The 21895-nt window shown below is 49.6% G+C and overlaps 1 protein-coding gene across 9 annotated transcripts in view; it reads left to right on the top strand.

Annotated features, from left to right (window-relative positions):
• SCN5A (sodium voltage-gated channel alpha subunit 5) overlaps positions 1–21895 on the top strand; it is a 90694-nt gene that overhangs the window by 31444 nt on the left and 37355 nt on the right. For all 9 annotated transcript variants that reach the window (XM_045294986.1, XM_004708573.2, XM_045294984.1 and 6 more), the window contains exons 12-14: positions 5681–5813; positions 7545–7783; positions 21053–21226. In XM_045294986.1, the coding sequence (XP_045150921.1) occupies positions 5681–5813; positions 7545–7783; positions 21053–21226 (546 nt within the window). The remainder of the gene's footprint in view (positions 1–5680; positions 5814–7544; positions 7784–21052; positions 21227–21895) is intronic.

Raw genomic sequence — 21895 nt, 5'->3', positions numbered from 1 at the left:
CTGATCGACCCCTGTGAAGACAACAGCCTAGGAAACCATGTAGGGCGGTTCTACTGTCCTGTCAGGATCCACCGCAAGGAGGCACAGACGAGGCGGTGCTGTGGGCCACCCTGGTGTGCTATCCCTGGCTAGTTGCAGGATCAGGGGTCTTGGTGGTTATGTGTTGAGCAGTTGGACAAGATCAGCAGTTCGAACCCACCAAGCTGCACTTTGGGAGAAAGATGAGGCTTTCTGCTGCAGGGAAGAGATACTGTCTAGGAAACCCACGGGGGCAGCTCTACTCTGTCTTTTGGGGTCTCTGTGAGATAATTGACTCAATGGCAGTAAGGTTTTTGTTTGGGGGCTTTGAGTGGCTGGATTGTGGACAATTCAGGGCCAGCATCCTGGGACAAAGGCCAGCCTGGTTAGGGAGCAGGGGTGGGATCTACTTTCTGCTGAGGGGCATTATCACATCATTCGCAGGCTATAGGAGTCAAACATTTCATTAACTCACCCCTAATGTGATGGTTAGAGCAGCCTCTCTTTGGTGAGGCATGTGATGTTAGCTGGTATGGATGATTTTGGATGTCTTTCTTGGCCCGAGGGCCCTGGTGGCATAGTGGTCACGCTGCTAACCACACGGTGAGCAGTTGTAAACCAGGAGAAATACATTTCTCCCCAGGAGAAATACAAAGGTTTCTACTCCCATGAAGAGTGGCAGCCTGGGGAAACCCACAGGGGCAGTTCTTACCCTGCCCGATAGGGTCACCACTATGAATCAGAACAGACTCAATGCAGTGAGTTTGGTTTTTAATTTTATCCGGCCCTAAGGCTGGATGTGCCCCACCCCCGCTAACCACAAGATGGGCGGTTCAAATCTGCCAGTGGCTCAGTGGAGACAGGTGTGGCAGTCTGCTGGGTGCTGCACGGCCTTGGGAGTCCTATGAGCAGTTTCTGCCTTGTCCTCTACTATAGTGCCTCTGTGGGTTGGCACTGACTCAATGGCAGTAGCTTGGTTTGGGGACAAATTACTCACCAAGTTGGAAATAGTTTAGTATGTTACCAACTTGTAAATCATCAGCATAAGCCCAGGCCACCATGTGCGAGGTGGGCGGGCCAGCCCAGCCTAGGCCTGCAGGAGATCTGGGCAGAGCCAGGCTACTTGCTAAAGCTGAGGGGGATAGAGGAGTGGTCAGTACCCAGGCTCTGAAAACCAACTGGGTTTGGGTCCCAGCTCACACCTGGGGGCACATTTTGACACTTTGCTGTGACCCAGGTCTCTCCAGGATCCTTGGAAACAGTTCCGGCAGGTGAAGCCCTCGGGGCAGACCTGGGCATGTAAGGGTGGATGCTGATGTCTTCAGAGTGTCATCATGACGTTGCTTTGACAGTCATTTGGAGGAAGCCTGTTTTCTACAGGAGGGTCTAATGCAAAGGAGCCTTGGTGGCCTAGTGGGTTATGCGTTGGGCCGCTAACGCAAGGTCAGCAGTTCTAAACCACCAGCTGCTCTGAGGGAGAAAGATGAGCCTGTCTGGTCCCATAGTGACTATCTTGGAAACCTGGAATCAACTCTGTGACAGTGAATATGAACAGCTGGTGCAAAGGCCCTGAGGCAGAGGGTCAGGGGCCCATGGTGGGAGGAGATGTCAGAGGGGTGGTGTGGCCAGAGCAGAGGGAGCAGAGGGAAGTAGTGGAGGTGGGGTCATTGTCAGAAAGGTCATGGAAGGGAAGCATTCATTCTGTTGGCAATCAGGTGACAGGCCAATGACTGGCCAGCCAACCATTTGGTGTCCCTCCTGCCCCCTGCTCCCTCAGCGTGTCCAGGGCAGCCTGCCCAGGACAAGGCCGACTGGATGGCTCAGACTCTCGGGCCCCCTGCAGGGAGGTGGTGGGACAGATATGATGCTGAGGAAGCCAACACAGAGCTGGGGGAACATGACCAAGAAGGGGGCTGGTAGGACCAGAGAGAGGATGCACAGACCGATTGCCAGCTTCGTTCCAGCCCAGACACCTGCACTTCCTTGCCATGGGGCATGGTGCCGGCTGGCCAGTCTCCTGGCCCCTCAGTCCCTGGATGTTGCCCATGGTGCCACGCCCAGTTGTTCATAGCAAGTCTGGCTGGTTCAGATGCTCACAGAGGCCCCTGGGCACAGCGTGCTCCTCCTTGGACATACTGGAGGCTCCTGCAGGTGCCGTCTCCTTAAGAACACCTGTCCTTCTGCCCGTCCATTCAGGCATCCTTTTGTCCGTAGTGGAAGTCCGACCCCGGATCCGTGGGTTTGGTGCCAGGAACCGGGACTCAGTAGGATGTGCAGTACTGTGATCCCTCACACACAGATGCTGGTCCGGTCTTTCAAGGACTCTCTGCCTGGGGTGTCACTCTCTGTGAAACTTGTGGAGAGGACCGAGGGGTTAACATAGGTCCAGGGCCCAGAGCAGGGCTTGGCTCACATTCCAGGCATGATTGTTATTCTCCATACTTTTACTAGTCTGCGGGAAGAAGTTAAGACTCGGAGTATGCTGCAAAGTATGGAGCGGGGAGGGGGTGCTCATCTCCTTTGGAACAGGAAATGGAGGATGGAGGATGGGTTCTAGGGATGGCGCAGGGGGCGGGGTCAGCAAGAGATAGCCATTGCCCCTGAAAGCCCCATCCCTCAAGTGGGGGGTACATGGCCCCTTAGGAACTCCACACCCCACCGAGCTCCCTGCCCCTCCAGAGCCTCAGCCCCTTGGGCTCGGCTCGCAGCAGCAGCTGGGGCACTAATACAATTTCCTAATCGCATTAGGGGGGAAAATCATCTCATTGTGCTGCCCAGGTCGGGTGGGAGCCAAGTTCAAACACTTCATTACCCGGAATTCTGACTGCACCCATTCTCCCTTCTGGGGGGGGGGGGGGGGCCCATTTGTAACCTTAAAGGGATTAGCAGGCCATGGCAAGGTCATTTGCAAAGTTAAAGGAATTAGATGGAGGCGCGTGGAAAGTTAAAACGATTTACCAGATTTACCAGGCGGTGGGCCCGGGGGATTGCCTGTCTCTGCTTCCACCAGGGCTCCCAGTGAGGCATCTCTGCCCGGTTCCCAGTCTGAAAACAAAACTCGGGGGTCTGTCCCAGAGGTCCCCCAGCCCACGTGTGTCACCATGGATCTGTGCTCCACAGTGGGGGAGGGTCGGAGGGCTGAGTGTTAGGAAGTCAGCCCTCAGGCCTTTCTTCTAAGGTGCCTCTGTGTCAACCTGGAACGTTTAACCTTCGAGTTGGCAGCCAGCCCATGACTGTTGGCAGCAACCACAGACTCTTGCACTTGCTGCTGTGCTTCGGTGGCCAGTGAGTGGGCCTTCCCCAGAGGATGTTCTTGACTGTCCCCGTTACAGACACATCAGCCCACCCCCACCGCGTTGATTCCAACTCGCAGGCACCCTATAAGACAGCGTAGAACTGCCCTGGCGGCTGAAACTCGTTATGGGCGCAGACAGCCTCATCTTTCTCCCACAGAGCACTTGGTGGATTGGAACCATCAACCTTTCAGCTGACAGCCCAGTGCTCAGTCCAGGGTGCCACAGGCCTCCTTACAGAACACAGTTGCTGTGTTAGGTGCCGTGGAATTGACTCCTCCCCAGAGTGAGCCTGTGTACCACGGCCCGTCCCTTCCTGTCCCTGCCTCCCAATTGGTACCTCAGCGCCCACGGTTGCAACGCTGTGGGACTTCATCAGCACAGAGGTAGCCAGGGAGGGCCAGCCCAATAGACAGCTCGTGTATCATTATCAAGATGTGGGGCCAGGAGGAAGGATCCTGGTGGCGCTGCGGTTAAAGCACTTGGCTGCCATGCTAAAGGTGGGAGGTTTCGATCCCCTGAAAGATGGGGCTGCCATCAGAGAAACCCCCCGCAGCAGTTCTGCTCCAGCCTCCAGGGTCACAACAAGTGCGGATTCACTCCAGGACCAGCGGTTTGGTTTCTGGTGGTTTTCAGGCCATAGGAGGAAGATGTGTTTTGACCCCTGCCTGTGTCCAGCTGCCTGGTTTCCAGCAGGCTCCGTGAGGATACTTCTCTCCCTCCACATGGCAGGCCTTCATCCCTGTCCCCCTTGGGCAATGGACAACTCCAGAGGCAGAGCTGGAAGTCCTAACCCAGTGGTTCTCAACCTTCCTAATGTCATGACCCTTTAAGACAGTTCCTCATGTTGTGGTGACCACCCCCCAACCATAACATTATTTTTGTTGCTACTTCATCACTGTCATTTTGCTACTGTGATGAATCGGGCGACCCCTGTGAAGGGTCGTTCGACCCCCAAAGGGGTTGCGACCTTCAGGTTGAGAAGTGCTGTCTAACCCAAGCGTGCCAGCTGACTCGTTCATCTGCCCCATGTGTGTCTCATGCCTGGCAGACGCACCGGGCACTAGGCACTAGGCAGTGGGCGAGGCGCTGGAGTGACAGCAGTGAGCAGACACCAAAGCTCGGCCTCAGCCTCTCTGAAGCCCACCCCAGACCCAGCTCTGCCTGGCTGGGTAGCCCTGCAGACACTGTGCACCCCAAATTGTGCCCTCCTGAGCCCATCAGCCCAGCCCGGGCACATAGCCCTGTTGATGTCGAGGCTTTGGGGGCCTCCCTTGATTCTGCAGGGGGTTCCCTATAAGCCCAGAGAAAGCCTGCCTGCCTGCCTGCCACGGCCCTTCACCAGGGTAAGCTACACCTCTGTTTCAGCCCTTGACACACAAGAACGGTGCGCGTGCGCTGAACGGCATCCAACCGTGCACAGCATGAACCGTGAACCGTACCCTTGCCTTCCCCTCCTGTGCCATCCCATTCCCCAGGGATAGCCATTTGAGCAAATCTTTTTCCTGTTTCTCCATCAAACCATTGGTCTTGCTGCTGTGTCCAGGGAGCCTGTGTGGGCCAGTCCCCATCCCCCCCTCCCCCGCACTCCCGGTCTCTCTCTCTCTGTCTCTCCTGAGCTCTCATCCAGAGTGGAAGCACATCCATCACTGATGTTCACATTCTCCCTATTGATTGATTGAGGCCCATTTTGATAGTAGTAGGGGATGTGCCGCAGCGAGCATCACGGTCCCCGTATTTTTGGTGCACATGTGTAATTATTTATGAAGTTAGATTACCAGATGAGCAACTGCAGGGCCAATGTAAACATTTTTCTTGGTGGATACAGCCAGCCTGCCTCCACAAAAGCTCCCCGAGCCGCGGCGAAGCCTCAGTGCTTTATGTTTCTATTAATGTCCCAATAGAGCATGCTGGGTTGTTTTGTGTTTCCCCCTCTCTCCCAGCTTCTTGGTGCCCTGGCCTCTGGGGAACTTGTGGTCAATTAAGACTCCCAGATCATTTTTTGCATGTATTAATATTCGTGGCAGCATCTGCCCAGGGAGGGCCTGGTGGAGAGAAAAACTTCGTTCCTGCAGGGACCCTGGCCACACTTAGTAGTCACCCTGGTGAGAGGTGGGGAGGCAAAGGGAAGCGGGCAGGGCTGAGCGTGGCTGGGTTGGGTGGGTGGGGGTAGGGGTGTTGGCTGGGAGGGAGTTGGACATGAAGCAGCCCGGCCTCCAGTGTCCCATCAAGATCCCCATTCTGTCTCCGTCCCTGCCCCGTTGGCCTCCATGGCCTGAGTCTGAGCCAGTCCCAGGGAGCCCGGCAGAACTAGGCTCTAAGGCAGGACTGCCGCCCCCTGCTGACACAGACTGCCTGGTTGCACACAGACCACACCTTCGGAGGAGCCAGGCGGGCCCCAGATGCTGACCCCCCAGGCCCCGGGCGTGGACGGCTTCGAGGAGCCCGGAGAGCGACAGCGGGCCCTCAGTGCAGTCAGCATCCTCACCAGTGCGCTGGAAGGTCAGTCCCCCCGGCTGCGGCCCGGCCTCCCCCACATGGGGTCTGCCCAGCTGGGCCCAGTGTCTCCTATGACTGAAATACCACACGCGGGGTGACTCGAACAAACAGAAGTTTATTTTCTCACAGTTCAGGAGGGTGGAAGGCTGAAAAAGGAGGATCCCAACTCTGAGAGGGTCTCTCTCTCTCTCTTTCCACCCACCCACTCCCTCCTGCCCTCCCACCCCAGCCCCCTTCTCTCCCCTGAATCTGGATCAAGGTTCTGGTCATCTTCGGCTTCTCTCCCTCCCTTGGTGATGCCCACAGGGCTTCAGTCGTCCCCCACTTGTGTGCTCCTGTGCGCTGCCCTGGGTGGCAATCCGCGAGTTCGAAACCACCACTGGCTCCTCGGGAGAAAGACAGGCTTTCTACTCCCGTGGACAGTTACAGGCTCCGAAACTCCCAGGGCCGTTTCCCCGCCTGCGCTGTATACGGTCCGATGCGTCTGCATCGCCTCGGTAGCAGTGTGTTCCATTTCTTTGTTTTGCGTTCGCAAGGGGACACTTTTCATTAGTAAAATATAGGAACTTAACTATTCTCTCTTGTTAAAATCTCAAACCTACTGCGGTCAAGTCCATTCAGACCCCGTAGGACAGGGTAGAACTGCTTCTGGGTTTCTTTCTTTCTTTTTGTTTTTAATCATTTTATTGGGGGCTCTGACAGCTCTTATCACCATCCATCCATCCATTGATTCAAGCACATTTTTTAAATTTTGCATATCATTCTGCTCTTTGTAGATCTCAAAGTGATTAGGGTTAAAAGGGCATCCTACCCGCCCCCACCCCACCCATAGGCCCTCTTTCACATAACAGGAGACATTCTGTCCCCAATTTGTTAACATCCACGGGTGGTTGTTGCCCTGAGTTACTCTCCAGTCAGTTCCCAATTGCCACCTACAGACCACAGACAGCAACCTGCCAGGCCTGGGGCCACCCTCAAGACCCTTGCTAGGCTCCAGCCCATTGTCACAGCCACTGTGTCAGCTGGCTCCTTAAGGGCCTTCCTCTTTCTCACTAACCTCCCAAGCAAGCATGATGTCCTTCTTCAGGGGCTGGTCCTACCTGACAACATGTCCAAGGTAGGCGAGATGAGGTCTCACCATCGTCAGCCTCTCCAACCATTCCCACCGCCCGTCCTCTTAGCACGTTACTCCGTCCTTGGTCCTAAACACCCCCTTCCTGTTTTAGCCTCTTCCCAGCCTCTCCTAGCTCTGTTTCCTAGCTCCTGGCTCTATCCCAGCAAGCATCCCATGTCTGTCTAGCACATCTGCTCCAGTCTGAGTTTGGAACTCCGCTATCTTGTTCCCGTCTGCCCCAGACATATGTCTTCTGGATACACCCCAAATGTCCTGAAACATCCCAGATGTCCACATCTGTGGCTACCTCTGCTTCCCGGGGCATCCGTTCCTTATCCTTCCCACTTCACACATGTGCCCCCACACGTGAGCATCCTTTGTCTGTGGGGGGCCCAGGCCTCAAGCCAGCCCATCTCTCACTGATCCTCGCATGCCCCCTGGTCTCCAATCCCTGTGTCCCCCTTCTCTCATCTTTCCAGGGTCAGGAGCCAGAAGAGAGCTCACTCCCCCTCTTCCTCCCTGCGCCTCCCGTCATCTCCCTGTCCCGTAGCAGCCCAAGAACACCGTCGGTTAGAGACGGGGGCCACTCAACTAAAGCTTGTTCCCCCGGCCCTTCTCAGAGTTGGAGGAGTCCCACCGCAAGTGCCCGCCATGCTGGAACCGCTTTGCCCAGCGCTACCTGGTCTGGGAGTGCTGCCCACTGTGGATGTCCATCAAGCAGGGGGTGAAGTTCATGGTCATGGACCCGTTCGCGGACCTCACCATCACCATGTGCATCGTGCTCAACACGCTCTTTATGGCCTTGGAGCACTACAACATGACCACGGAGTTCGAGGAAATGCTGCAGGTCGGGAACCTGGTAAGGGCCTCTGGCAGCTGACTCACCAATGGGCACCCCCGCCGGGAAGGTCCCTGCATGGGTAAGGGAGGAGGGACCCTGAGCACAAAGGGATCTTAGGAAAGTGGGCATTTACCATGAAGGCCTCTCGTAAGAGAATGTCTCCGAGTCAGCTTTTTCAGGAGCTGAGAGAGAGGGGAACTGGGATGCAGGTTGGAGATCAAGGTTTAGGAGGATGTCTAGGGGCTGAAAAACAGCGGGCGCATTGGGACCAGCCTGAAATGGGTGGACATGAGAGTTTGCAATTCTCAGGTGGGTTGCGGGTGGTGAGGGGTAGTGCATGCAGAGACAGCCTGCTTACTGACGGAGATGGCAGAGTTATTAGCGGCCCCCCCACCCACCCACCCCCCATGCTTCTGGGCTGGGAGAAAGGGATGGGTGGCTGCTGAATGAGGGGTGGTCGGTGCAAAGTCTGATGGATGGGTAGAGTGAGTAAACAGAACTGAGTTTAAAGTCTGACTCAGCGCTTACTACGTGACCTCAAGCCAATTACCGAGTAATTGGTACAATGAGTATTTGTTAAATTCAATCAATGTGAAATTAGTATGACAGTATCAGCCTCAGAGGAAACTAATGAGGACGGAATAAGATAATGTCTGTAATGTGCCTGGCTCAGAGTTGGATAAGCAATAAATGCTCAAAATAAAGGGTAGCTGTGGTTACCGTTGTCATTGTTGTTATTAGAGAGACTAACCCCTAAAGCCAGAAGATCTAGACTTTTGGTCTGATTTTTTTTTTTTTTTTTGGAATGGAGATTGAATCAAATCCTGCCTCTCTTATGTGGGGAAACTGAGGCTCAGAGAGGATAAGGCTGTGGTGACAAAACTAGACTTGCAGGAGCCCTGTCGGCCCCATCCAGTCAAACACACAAGTCAGTTCTTCTCCAAGGTCTCCCTGTAGTCTCAGGAAGGAGCTTCGGGGTCAGTGCTGAGAGGTGGTGGGGCGAGGAGGGCCTCTATCCCTCTGATTTAAGCTCACCGGCTACAGAGCCAGCTTGTCTTGGGTCCACTGGCTCAGGAACACCCACAGGACTGGCAGACAAGTCTCCCACACTGTAGAGTTATGAAGATTGTCTCCTCTCCATACTTTAAACCTAGAGCTCTAGATAGTTCTTTGCAAAGTCTATTTAAACCTTTTCACAAATAGCGTTCGCTTTAATCCTACACGCCCCCCTCTTCTATACACAAACCGAAGGGAAAGCTGTATTTCACTCTATCAGAGCCTCAAAGCACAGTTGTTCCTGACACACATTGGGTGGCCTTCAGATGATGCTTATGTAAGGCTTCCGTCAAGTACGGTTTCATTGGAATGTGGCTGTTGGGCTGGATTGAGCAGCAAGTCAAGTGTGATGAATTGCCCTGCTGGCTTCGCTGGATCATTAAGTTTTGATTGAATTGCAGATGTGTTACTCTTGTGGCTCAGTTATTGGTAACAGGTCATGTAGCTGGGCTATAGCTATACTTTGTTCTGTTTGGACAGGTTTATTGCTCATAAGTAAAAATGTGTTTTCTTGCATTTAATATATTCTAAGTGGCTTAAGTATTTAGTTATAAAAGAAGTCATTATAATCAGCATTGGTAAATAAATCTTGGTAGAGGCATATCACTGAATACACACATTCCATGAAGGATCTAATTGATAGATTTGACTAAATGCCAGCCCATTGTTTAAACAGAGATAAAGGGCAAACGAGTCTTCTGGTTCTAGTGATATTATGGACAAGAAAACCTTAAAAACCTCCCACTATGAAAGAATTAAAAATAATACATGAAGCATAGAAAATGTTCTTTAAAATGCATAACTATTTCCCAAGAGAGTAGGACAAATCTCCAAGTGCCAAACACATAGGAGTCAAAACCCATAGCAATAAACATGTAAACCAAGTCTGTAGTTGTCCTAGTTTAGGGGGACAGTTACTGTGAGGGTCCGGGAGGTAGGTTGGAAATTCTGTTCATCTGTGGGCTTTAGTTCTGTATTCAACAGCACGTTGTTAGGCAGAGGGGTTGGAACTGAGTGGGTTCATGTGGGTATGACCAAAACTTCATCAAAACGGCTATCCACAGCACCAAACCCTAACCCACACCCTGTCATGGGAGAAAGTATACAGAAGAGTGTAGAGGAGAACGAAACACACAAGCAAATGTAACTCTGGAAGTTTGTGGCCTCATAGTAGCTTCTACAGAACTCAGAGAGCAATAGATAGTAACTTCGAAGAACCGAGAGAAAGTGTAATAGGTAGCTATGCCCTTCCCCACAACTGGAGGTCAGATTTAGTCTTAAGTGTTCTTGGAACTTGTGCCTCCCAAATTTTAAAAATAAAATAATCCTAATGGGATATCTTGAGGACTCAGAAAGAGGCTGAAACAAAAATTCTCTGACAAGACATAACATTTATCTAAGCCAAGCTGGATTCCCCAGATTACAAAACATACAAGGTAATATTATTTGTCCAACACGAACAAGAATACACACGCTCACACACAAAATCAGGCTTATCTCCCTAAGAATGCCACATCACAGAGCTGCTCACTAGCGATGTTAAAACATGAATATTTTTTAAAAAATTTTAATTTTAAAACATGAATATTTATAATGACTTAAGAGGAGAAAAGATAATTAAAACACAAAAAGAAGACAGCTTTGAAAAGGAACCAATAAAGTCTCTGAAAGTGAAAAATGTAGTCACTGGAAATAAAATCTCAATGTACCAAATAAATAGCAAATTAATTACAGCTAGGGGAGAGTGAAGAGAATATAAGCTAAGAGCTGAGGGAGACTCCCAGAATGCAGTTCATAGAGACGGAGAGGTGGAATACATGGCGTAAAGGCCAAGCGGCATGGAGTTGAACAAGAAGGTCAGTCACAGCTATAGAAGTTACCAGAGGAAACGAGGGCAAGGGAATATTTAAAGAGAGAATAGCAGAACTGATGAAAGAAATAAACACTTGGATTCAGGAATTACAATACGTCCCTAGCAGGAAAAATGAGAATAAATCTATCTAGATGTGTCGTGATGAATCTCTTGAACACCAAAGGCAAAGACATCATAAAGCAACGAAACAGAAAGGAAGAAAGTGTATCTACTAAGGAACAACAATCAGATGAATGAGAGACCCCACACTAGCGTCAGTCGGATCCAGAAAGCAGTGGACTGATAACTGTAAAGTGCCCGGAGAAGACACTGGGTAACCTTGGGTTCCTTCCCCAGCCAACGTGCCATTCAAAAGGAGACGTGTAAACCACGATGTTCTGAAACAAAAACCAAAAGAGTGTGCCACAAACAGATTGTCCCCTTAAAGCCACTCAGGATTGTACTTCAAGACGAGAGGTTAGATTTCTCGAGAAACAAATGATCGCTGAAGAAAGATCTGTAATTAAAGAATGCACTGAAGTGGGTTTAACTAACGTTAAAATGAGTATTGACTATTTAAAATAATGAGGACTAATTTAAGGGTACGAAAAGGTAGACTAAAAATACTGGGCAATAATTACATGTAAGATAGGAAGGTGTGTTAGTCTGGGTGAACTAGAGAAACAAATTCATAGACATTCATGTGTATAGGAAAGAGCTTTATATACAAGAGCAAGTGAATATTGAGAAAACATCCCAGCCCAGTCCAGATCAATTAGCCCATATGTCCAATACCAATCTATAAAGTCCTCTTCAGACTCACAAAACACATGCAATGATGCCAAGTGCAGGATGATCACAGGTCATTGGGTGGGATGTCTTGTGGATCCAGTGGCACTGTGAGCATCTCAGTGCTGGCAGGGGTCTCCACAGGGCTTCTCCAAGTCCAAGACTCTGCCATCAGCCTGTCTCCATGTGGCTTGTCAACAAGAATGTCTCATAGAAACTGAACCTGCATCCTCCCTCCAGCAAGCTATTTAACTCTTTAACGCCTCCAAATGAGGTCATCAAACTGCCACCAGATTGACAGGCTAAACGCCACCCCTTCACTCTTAATCCTCTCAAATTGACAGCAGATTATGTAACTACCACAGAATGTAAGCATTAATTACTTTCAACTATTACTTTAAGCCTCTGTGTAATGGCTACTAAAGGGTTATAAATAGTCTATCCTAATTGCCAACTCCCTGGAACAGAAAATGGAGAATTTTTTAAAATGTAATCTAATAGAAGGCAGGAAATGAGAAAGTAAACGACATTTAAAAATCAGAAAAACAAAATAAAATGTAGCCATGAATTCAGATGATCAGAAATCATGATAATTGGAGGTAGACTAAAGTCACTAGCTAAAAGACAGATGGTCAGCTCATTAAAGAAACAAAATATAGCTATATTGGTATTTACAGTACTCCAAGGAGAGTGAAGAAAAGGGGGTGGAAAAGGTATATAGACAAATATTATCATAAAGAAATTGATATATTTATATTAATATTGAACAAAATAAAAAAGTATTATTGAGGAATAAAGAGGTCCACAACATAAAAGCAAAAGGAACAATTTGCCAGGAATATGTAACAACTCTCATCTTGCATGCACCAAATTATATAGCCTCAAAATATGTAAGGAAAACAATAAGGGAAAATCAACAACTCCACAGTCTCAGTGAGGGATTTTTAACATATCACTCTTGGTAATTAATGGATCAAGCTGATGAAAGATTAGCAAAAATTATAGAGGACCTGAACAACAGAAATAAAAAACTTGAGCTAATGCATCCAACCACTAGAGAAAATATACACAGACCATTTACAAAATGGTCACGTTTATGTCTCCAGGCAAGTCTCAACAGATGCCATAGACTGGGTATCATGTAGCCTCAGTCTCCTTTGTGCAGTTAAATTAGAAATAAAAGGCAGAGGATGAATCTTTTAAGATTTCAAATATACTTCTAGATGAAAAGAAAAGATGTCATATGGATCTTCATAATGGAAAGAAAACTAGTACCAAAATTCACTTCTTCTTCGTTTTTTTAATCATTTTATTGGGGTCTCATACAACTCTTATCGCAATCCATACATACATCCATTGTGTCGAGCACATTTGTACATTTGTTGCCATCACCATTTTCAAATCATTTTCTTTCAACTTGAGCCCTTGGTATCAGCTCCTCATTTTTCCCCTCCCTCCCCCACTCTTCCTCCCTCATGAACCCTTAATAATTTATAAATTATTATTATTTTGTCATATCTTAAGCTGTCCGACGTCTCCCTTCACCCACTTTTCTGTTGTCCATCCACCAGGGAGGGGGTTATATGTAGATCCTTGTGATTGGTTACCTCTTCATGCCCCACCTTCCCTTATCCTCCTGGTATCGCTACTCACATTATTGGACCTGAGGGGTTTATCTGTCCTGGATTCCCTGTGTTTCCAGTTCTTATCTGTACCAGTATACATCCTCTGGTCTACCCAAATTTGTAAGGTAGAAACCAAAAATCACTTCTAAATATACTTTAGAAATAATTTAAATACTTTAGTTACAGCAAATGCCGTAATTAGAGGGAAACATATTGCCTAAAGTATATACTAAAAGACAAGCAAAGTTGAAAATGAACGAAACAAGTATTAGGTCCAAGTAGTTAGAAAAAGAAAGTTAAAGAAAATTTGGAATATCAACAGAAATTAATAAAAAGCAAAAATTCAATAGAGAAAACCAACTTACTCAACAATTCAAAAAGTTTTTATTATGAAAGAAAACATTGCTAAATGTACTTATATTAAATTTAGAATATATGTGTATATACCAGAAAGAATACTGTAAACAAAGGGAAACCACCACCATACACTGGAAATCAGTGTTTTCAAAAATATTTAACTAAAAAGATATGGAATTCAGAGCATACATTTTAATAGGGCCCCGGTGGCCCAAATGGTTAAGCATTCAGCTGCTAGCTGGCAGACAGGTTGATGGTTCCAACCAAAACACAACCACAACAATGGGAAAAGGAAATGACGGCAAATCACAGAAGAGAACATTCAGATGAAGAGAAACATAAAAGAAGCACAGGGCGGAGATGAAATGTTAAGACTAGGATGCAATTCCTCACCAATAAAAGAGTGAAAAATAAACACCCAAACGTTTTCTGTTGTTCTGGCCCACTTTCCAGTCTTTGCACCAAAACTTCTTAGTATGAGGTAGATAATGTCCCCATCTTACCGTTCTGTTATCCTGATACTGGCACGAATGAGGAGCCATGTGGATGCGTACATACTTTATAAGAGTGTGTGTAAATCTCACTTGTGCATATTCTACAAGGGAAAGTGTCATCGTGTGTGTGTGTGTGTGTGTGTGTGTGTGTGTGTGTGTGTGTGTGTGTGTGTTCTTGAGAGAATATCACGTATCTGAACCAGGAGACATGTACAAGAACGTTCGTTGCAGCATTGTGTGAATCATAGAAGAAAATTGGAAGCAGCTTAAATGTCCATCATCTATTTTTTCAATGGATAAATTGTAGTATATTCATAGAATAAAATACTGTACACAACTAGAATGAGTTTGGTCATTCTACATGTACATGGGCCATATGGACATACCTCATAAACATGTTGCCAGGAGAACTAACATACTCAACATAGCACAATTCAGTTATATAAAGCTTAACACCATGCAAAAATGCTATCCTATTAATACATTGTAACTAGTAAAAACACATGCATAGGAATGTAAGCATAAAATTCAGGCTGATGATTAATGTGGGCGGCTTTAGTTTCATCTGTAATGGGGCATAGTTAAGACCACGTGGTCAGTAGCCTGTCCTCTGTGTGTGTGTTCCCTTAGCTGTGAAGTAAGGGATAATGATAATACATGTAGCGTTATTGTGAGGCCTAAATGATTAACTATATGCAAAGCACTAGGATAGTAAATACCGGTTTAGTCTTTGCCATTATCCTGATGTATGAAAATTCAAACAAGCTCTGGAGCAAATATGACAACATATGAATATCTGGCAGCTTGGTAGGGGGTACTAAGCATTGGGCTGCTAACCAACAGATCAGGTGTTTGGACCACCAGCCACTTCATGAACCAAACCCTCAAGTCATTTGCTCTTGTCAAGATTGTCGCCTCAGACAGCGTATAGGGCAGTGGTGCTTCGTCCTGTAGGGTTGCTCTGAATCAGAGTCTACTGGATAGGAGTTACAGGTTTGGGTTTAGGATGGTGGGTACAAAGGTACCTGTATTAGTCTAGGTACTTTGGAGAAACAAATCCACAGCAACTCATGTATACGAGAGTTTTATGTAAAGAAAATGTGCATCACAAAAACATCCCAACCCAATACTGCCCAAGCCCACAAGTCCAACATTAACTCATTAACCCAACACCAGTCCACAAAGTCCTCCACCTCACAAAACAGAGGCAATGATGCCGACTGCAGGAGGAAAGCCGAGTCAGTGAACGAACAAGCATCTCAGCACTAGCAGGGGTCTCCACACGGCTGCTCCAGCACCCAGGGCTGCATCAGGATAGGTCCATGTGGCTTCTCCTTGGGGATGTCTTGTAGGAAGTCAATCTTGCAAGCTGAAGCAGGGAACTGCTAAGGCAGCTGCACCCGATGCAACCATCACAAAACAAGAGACCCGAGAACTAGAAAGGTGAGGCTTCACCACCCATTTATCCCTCCGCCTTTCAACCAGCCCCACATGTGATTATTGGCCAGGCTGACACAATTAACTAACTCAGTACCCATCCATTATTGCATGATTTTCTATCTGATTACAATATTTTGTAATATTATATTGCGATGCACATAGTAGACAAAGGAATTATATTCTTAATACATATATTTAAATTTCTTTAAATTTAAAAAAAAAAGGGCATGCCCTGTGCCATTGTGGTTACACCTTGGGCTACAATCCACAGAGCTGGCAGTTGGAAACCACGAGCAGCCCGAAGGAGAAAGACTGGGATTTCTACTTCTGTGAACGGTTACAGTCTCGGAAACCCCCTGGTCACTATGAGTCCGCGTTGACTCAATGGCAATGAGTTGTTTTTCTAATAGGAAAATAGGCAAAAGACAGGAACAAACGAGTTCACAAAAGAGGGTCTACAGAAACTAAAGCAGTGTCAACGAAAACATTTACGACATGGCCTTGCTCCTTCTGGAGTGGAAAAGGTAGTTGGCATGGAAGATAGCTAGTTGCAGGAACCCATTCCTATGTAGCTTATACACCCTAAACCTCATTCTCTGCCATCAAGTAGTTTTTGACTGATAGTGGCCCTATAGGACAGAGTAGAACTGTTCTGTAGCGTTCCCAAAGCGGTCAGCCTTCATGGGAGCAGATAGCCTCTTCTTTCTCCCAAGAGGCGGTTGATGAGTTTGAACTGCCGACTTTGAGGTTAGCAGGCCATTGCTTAGCCGTACATGTCAGAGTCCTCCAAAACAGTCACTGACTACGCAATTCCATTTCCAGAAATGTTGTCCTAATAATTGGACCAGTTGCTTTAAAAATATGTTATATAGAAAGATATATATTATGTCGATATTTTCAGTAGAGGGGGGCAAGAGATCACCATTACTCGTGGCACATCTGTAAAGCCAAGTAGTCCAAACTCTTAAGGCCAAAAAAAAAAAAAGATACTGTAGATGATGTTTCATTGGCCAGAAATGACTTCACAAAATATTGTGTTTCTATAGCAGGTCTGTAGCATATACTGTATGAGCCCATTAGATATGATCCCATTAGATACACATGGCAAGGTCAAGGAGAGTTTGGGGCCTTCCAAAGAACTTTCATGTCCCAGGAATCCAGTATCAGCAATGATGGCCCTGTGGAGCTCCTGTCAGGAGCTACCTCTCAGTCTCCATGTGCCAGGGTAGGGCTAGCACCGTTGAGCCTGTTTATATCTGGTAAGCAGCCCCCGTGCGGGGCCGGACTCTCGGCTGCTCTCAGCAATCATCATAATTACGCTCTCATGTATAGATAGCATCATTTACATCTTTTTAGCTCTCCTGGAAGTCTCCTGTGGATATTCCCATTTTACAGAGGAGGACATTCAAGGCTCAGGGAGATAACGAAGCTGGCCCAAGATCTCACAGTGGTAGACCCCTGGGTCTGCCAGTAGCCCTCTGCCTGTCTTAAACTGCCAAACTTTGGACACAAAGTCTGGGTGCTCCCAGAAGGAAGGAGGGTTGCTACCAAAATTCGTTGACATTTCAGAAATGGTTTTCAAAATAATAATCATAATTACACAAATAATAATGAGCGCAGGGAAGAAGAAAATGTTCTGGAATTGATTGTGGTGATGACTATAGGACTCCTCTTGATATGACTGAATTATTTAATTGTATGACATGTGGATGAAGTGCCAAAAACTGTTTTCTAAAAAAAAGAAGTGGTTTTCAAGCTTGTTCGCACATTAGAATCACCTGGGAAGTTTTAAAAAACCCCAGTACCCGGGTTTTTTAAACTACACTCCAGTCCAGTGGGACTAGAATCCCAGCGGGAGGATCCAGGTGGGCATCGCTGGTTTTACAACTTCCCGGGGGGGTTCTCAAGCACGCCAGGTGTAAGAACCACTGCTTGAAGCCGTTCTTCAGAACCTCTGATCCCCCAGGAAGGGAGACAACAAGCAGAATGTGGCTCAGCAGGTCTGAGCATCTGCACTTCTGAAGAGCTTCCAGGTGATGTAGATGGTGTTGGTACTGGGCGAGTTGTTGTTTATGGCTCTCCCAAGGGTGCTCCCCAAGAGCTGCTTCTTACATCCTTTGGTTCCAGGCTGCTAGCTCTACCTGGTGTCTTGCTGCCTAAGTGGTGGGGCACCCAGGCACCCTAGGGGTGGGGACTCTTTCCTGAGCTCCCTTCCCTAGACTTGAGTACTAGCACTCATTAACTGGTCAAACAGGCCTTCCAGAAAACACGTCCACCCCGGGCACCTGGGCAGGTGTTCAGGGAGGCCAGAGGGTCAAAGGAGGGGTGCCCTGAGCGAGGCTCCAGCCACCTCTGTGGGACAGAAGACCTCCAAACATTGGTATATTTGTCCAGCACATCTGGGTGGATGCCTCTGTGCCAAGCCCTCTTCTGGGTAAAGGAAGCTAAATCCACTATCATTGAGCCCATTCTGACTCTGGCTCATAATGATCCCATGTGGGGTCTCAAAGACTGTCCACCTGCACAGGAGCAGACAGCCTCATCCTTCTCCTCAGGAGCTGCTGGCGATTTTTGAACTGCTGACCTTGCAGTTCTGAGCCCCATACTTTCCATCAGAGCTCCTTCGCTGGGTATAAAGCGAGACAGAATAAGAGCCACGCCAGTTGCTATTGACTCAGCTCAGACTCCTAGTGAGTTGACATGTTCGGAGTAGAACATCCAGGGTTTTCCCAGCTGATTTTTGGAAGCTCAGTCTTTCTTCCAAGGAGCCTCTAGGTCAGTGGTTCTCAACCTTCCTAAGGCTGAGACCCTTTAATACAGTTCCTCGTATTGTGGTGACCACCCCCACCGCCCGGAACCATAAAATTAGTTTGCTACTTCATCACTGTCATTTTGCAACTGCTATGAATCAGGCGACCCCTGGGAAAGGGCCGTTTGACCCCCAAAGGGGTCGAGACCCACAGGTTGAGAACGCGGCTCTAGGTGGATCCCATCCACCAACATTTTGATGAATCGTTGAGCGCTTAACCATCTGTGCCTCCAGGGAGGCCTAAGGGGGTAAAACTGAGTCTCTGCTTCGCAGAACTCACCGGCTAGCCAGAGGGTCCTTGGCAGACAAATACCAGCAAATACACAAACCAAGCCTGTTGACCTGGAGTCAGTTCCAACCCACAGCAAGCCTAGGGGACCAAGGCGAGCTGCTGCACAGGGCTTCCTGGGCTGTAACATGAAGTAAACACACAGCCCCACGTGCTATGTGTAGGCTGGTGCGATGGAAGACAGAGAAATGCTGCTGGGGACAAAAGAAGGAAGAGGGACAAGGAGTCGGGGGCCCAGTCAGGAAGCACCCATTCAGCGGTTTTGAGGGGAGTCCCGAGGGGAGGGAGCGATGTTAACGGGGAGCTGGAATGATGCACGGGAAGGCAGTGCAAAGGTCCTGAGGCGGGACCAGCATAGGTGACTGGAACAGACAGAGTTGGAGGGGGCTCAGAGGAGTGGAAAGTCCTGGCCCAGGCTGCAGTGCTAGGAATGGGACAGCTCTCCAGAGGGAAGGGCAGCCCAGGAACCGGGCCTGGGGCTACAAAGTCTAGGCCTCATCCTCTCAGAGACCCCTCTGGTGCAGGAGCATTTCCCTCGGCTGAAGGCCTGGGTGCCATGTCTGCCTCCCCCGGGGCTCATCTGAGCAGAGGGCTGGTGCTGGGGAAGCCAGCAGAGCCCTCTCTCCCAGATGGGTGCAGCCCCCAGCACATTTCCTTCCGCCAGGAGCCCTTGACTCTTCCTCCCCCACAGATGCCAGGCCTCACAGTAGTTGACGCCCGGGTGCCTCGGGCCGCCGACCTCAGCCCTCCCCTTCAGAAGACCCTGGGGTCCTCAAGTTCGACCCTCAGCTCCTCAGGCGGCTAGCAACATCATCCGTGCAGACCCCCGACTTCCCAGCAGCCCTGCCCTCCTCCAGGAAACAGGCTTCTTTGCCCACCCTCTGTGGGCTCTTGGACCTCCGGGCTCTGCCCACCTTAGGAGTGTTTCCAGAGATGGTTGCCCCACGTCATAAATGTGGCAGCGCCGAGTTCTCCACCTGGCTCCTCAACGTACTAGCTGAGGGACACCACACAAGCCACTCCACCTCCCTCAGTGCCCGTTTCAATAGGGTCTGCGCGCCAGGCTGCTCACTAGAAGGTTGCGAGTTCAACTGCACCCAAGGGTGCCTCTGAAGAATGGTCTGGCAGACGATGAAAAAGAAACCACTGGAAACCCCGGGGAGCCCAGTTCTTCCCTGATGCACACTGAGTCACCATCAGTTCGAATCGGCACGTGACAGCCGGCAATAGGTCAGCCAGCCCTCTGGAACAGAGACGCGCGGGGTCTGCATGGAGGCTGACGCGTGCCAGTCTGACAGGGAGACCTGGCCTTGTGACTGTCAGCATTCGCCTCTGTGACGACTAGGGAGGTTGAATGTCCTTCTGTGTGTCTTTTGACAAGGTTCACCTTTTTTCTCTCTCTCTCTTTTTTTTTTTTGGTCTCTCTGGGTTTTCCTTCTTCTTGATTTGTGTATGCTGTGTTACTATTAAAAGGAACCCTGGTGGCTTAGTGGTTACGCACTGGGCTGCTAACCACAAGATTGGCAGTTCAAAACCCCCCAGCAGCTACAAGGGAGAAACACAGGGCTTTTACAGTCTCGGAAACCCACAGGGGCAGTTCTGTCTACCCTGCCCCGTAGGGTCGCTACAAGTCGGGCATGGACTCAATGGCCCTGAGTTTGGTTTGGGTTTTTGATTTAATATTCGGGTTGGAACCCTTTACCTCTCAAGAATCTGTCCTATGCTGTCCAGTGCCCTCTGATTCATGGCCGCCCTTAAGGACAGAACAGAACTGGTCCGTAGGGTTTCCGAGACAGTAAACCTGCAGGGAGCCTCATCTTCCACCCACAGAGAAACTGCCACCGTGCGGTTACCCACCTAAGCCCAAAGCCACCGTCTCCCCAGAGCCGTTTGCCTGGCACGGAGCTGTTAGGTGCCCTTTTCAGCTTGTCGCTTGTCTCAAAGCCTGGTAAGGGTGGGGGGAGGGAGGGAGGGCAGTGTTCCGGTTCATTTGGTTTGATTTTCTGCCACACGGGAAGTTTGCAGGTGTTTGCATGAAACATGAAAGTTACATTGTTTCTTTTTCTATTTTGGGTTACTTTTCTGTGTCATTTTTTGTTTTTTTACAAGAAAAAGAGAGAAAGAAAGACTGGCACTGCCAGGGTGAGCGGAGCTCACCCCATGAGGAGGAGGAAGGGCATTCCAGTGTGGACGGAGGCCTGAGAGGTCATGAGTGTTTATGGGAATGTGGCGGAGGGGGGACCTCCTTGTGGACACGCGGGCTTGAAGGAGTCTGTGGCTGGGTCAGGTGACTTCCCACCTCGGCCCCTCCTGCCCCCCAGAGTCCCTGAGGGCTAAAGTCGAGAGCCCTCAGTGGGGCTGGCTGGGCTGTCCCTGATGGCCAGACTGGCTTTTGTCATACTTGGAGACAAGCAGCATCCTTGAAGGGCTGTCCAGAGTCAGCCAAGCAGAGGGCCATGAGGAGCCCGGGTGCCGTCAGAGCTGGCCGCCCATCCCAGAGCACGATGCCCCTGGCTGGGCTGACGGATCTGTCCAGCCCAAACCTCAGGATCCCCTCCTTCCCCCTCCCTCCTCAGGTGTTTACGGGGATCTTCACGGCAGAGATGACCTTCAAGATTATCGCCTTTGACCCCTACTACTACTTCCAGCAGGGATGGAACATCTTCGATAGCATCATCGTCATCCTTAGCCTCATGGAACTAGGCCTGTCCCGCATGGGCAACCTGTCAGTGCTCCGCTCCTTCCGCCTGGTACCTGCTGGGCCCATGCAGAGGGCGGGCGGGCAGGCTGGGGCTCCAACACCCCCCCCTCCAGGTCACCACCCAGGCTGCCCATGTGACCTGTCTCGCCTTACCCCACCTCTGCTAAGTCCTGCTGACATGCGGTGTGTGAGGGGTGGGCAAGACATACCCCATGAGTTCTTGGGGGAGCCACCCTGATGACTTTCAAGCCTTAGGGTTCCCAAGAAAGGACCCTTTAAGTGCTCCCAGGACCCAGGACTAGGACTGGGATGACTACATCCCCATCTATTAGAGGAGAGCACCAAGACTCAGAGAGGTGGAGTCTCACGTGGAACATAACAGGGCTGGTGGCTGCTCAGTTGGGGCTCTGAACCTGCATGGCTTAAACTCCCCTTTGCATCCGTATCATCTGGGTTATTGCCGACCTGTGGGGGGAGGCCCAAGCCCCTGGCCTGGGGGCGTTTGAACTCCAGCTGCCCTAGAGATGCAGCTGTGGGGCTGGAGGTGCAGGGGGAGAAGCTGGGCTCTGGCAGGATCAGGGACGGCTTCTGGAGGAGATGCTCAGCACTGCCGGAGCCTTCCTGGTTAGGCAGGATGGTGGGGGCCTTCGAGAAAGCCCAGGCTGTGGATTCTGACTCTGAGTCAACTGCTGTGAGCCAGGAGGCCTCGGCGTGGGGG

The sequence above is a fragment of the Echinops telfairi genome, unplaced genomic scaffold, assembly GCF_000313985.2.
Source record: "Echinops telfairi isolate 266 unplaced genomic scaffold, ASM31398v2 ScPeMD7_4225;HRSCAF=4972, whole genome shotgun sequence".
Lineage (NCBI taxonomy): Eukaryota > Metazoa > Chordata > Mammalia > Afrosoricida > Tenrecidae > Echinops > Echinops telfairi.
Note: the sequence above shows the minus strand (reverse complement) of the source record. Positions and strands in the feature narration are given on the sequence as shown.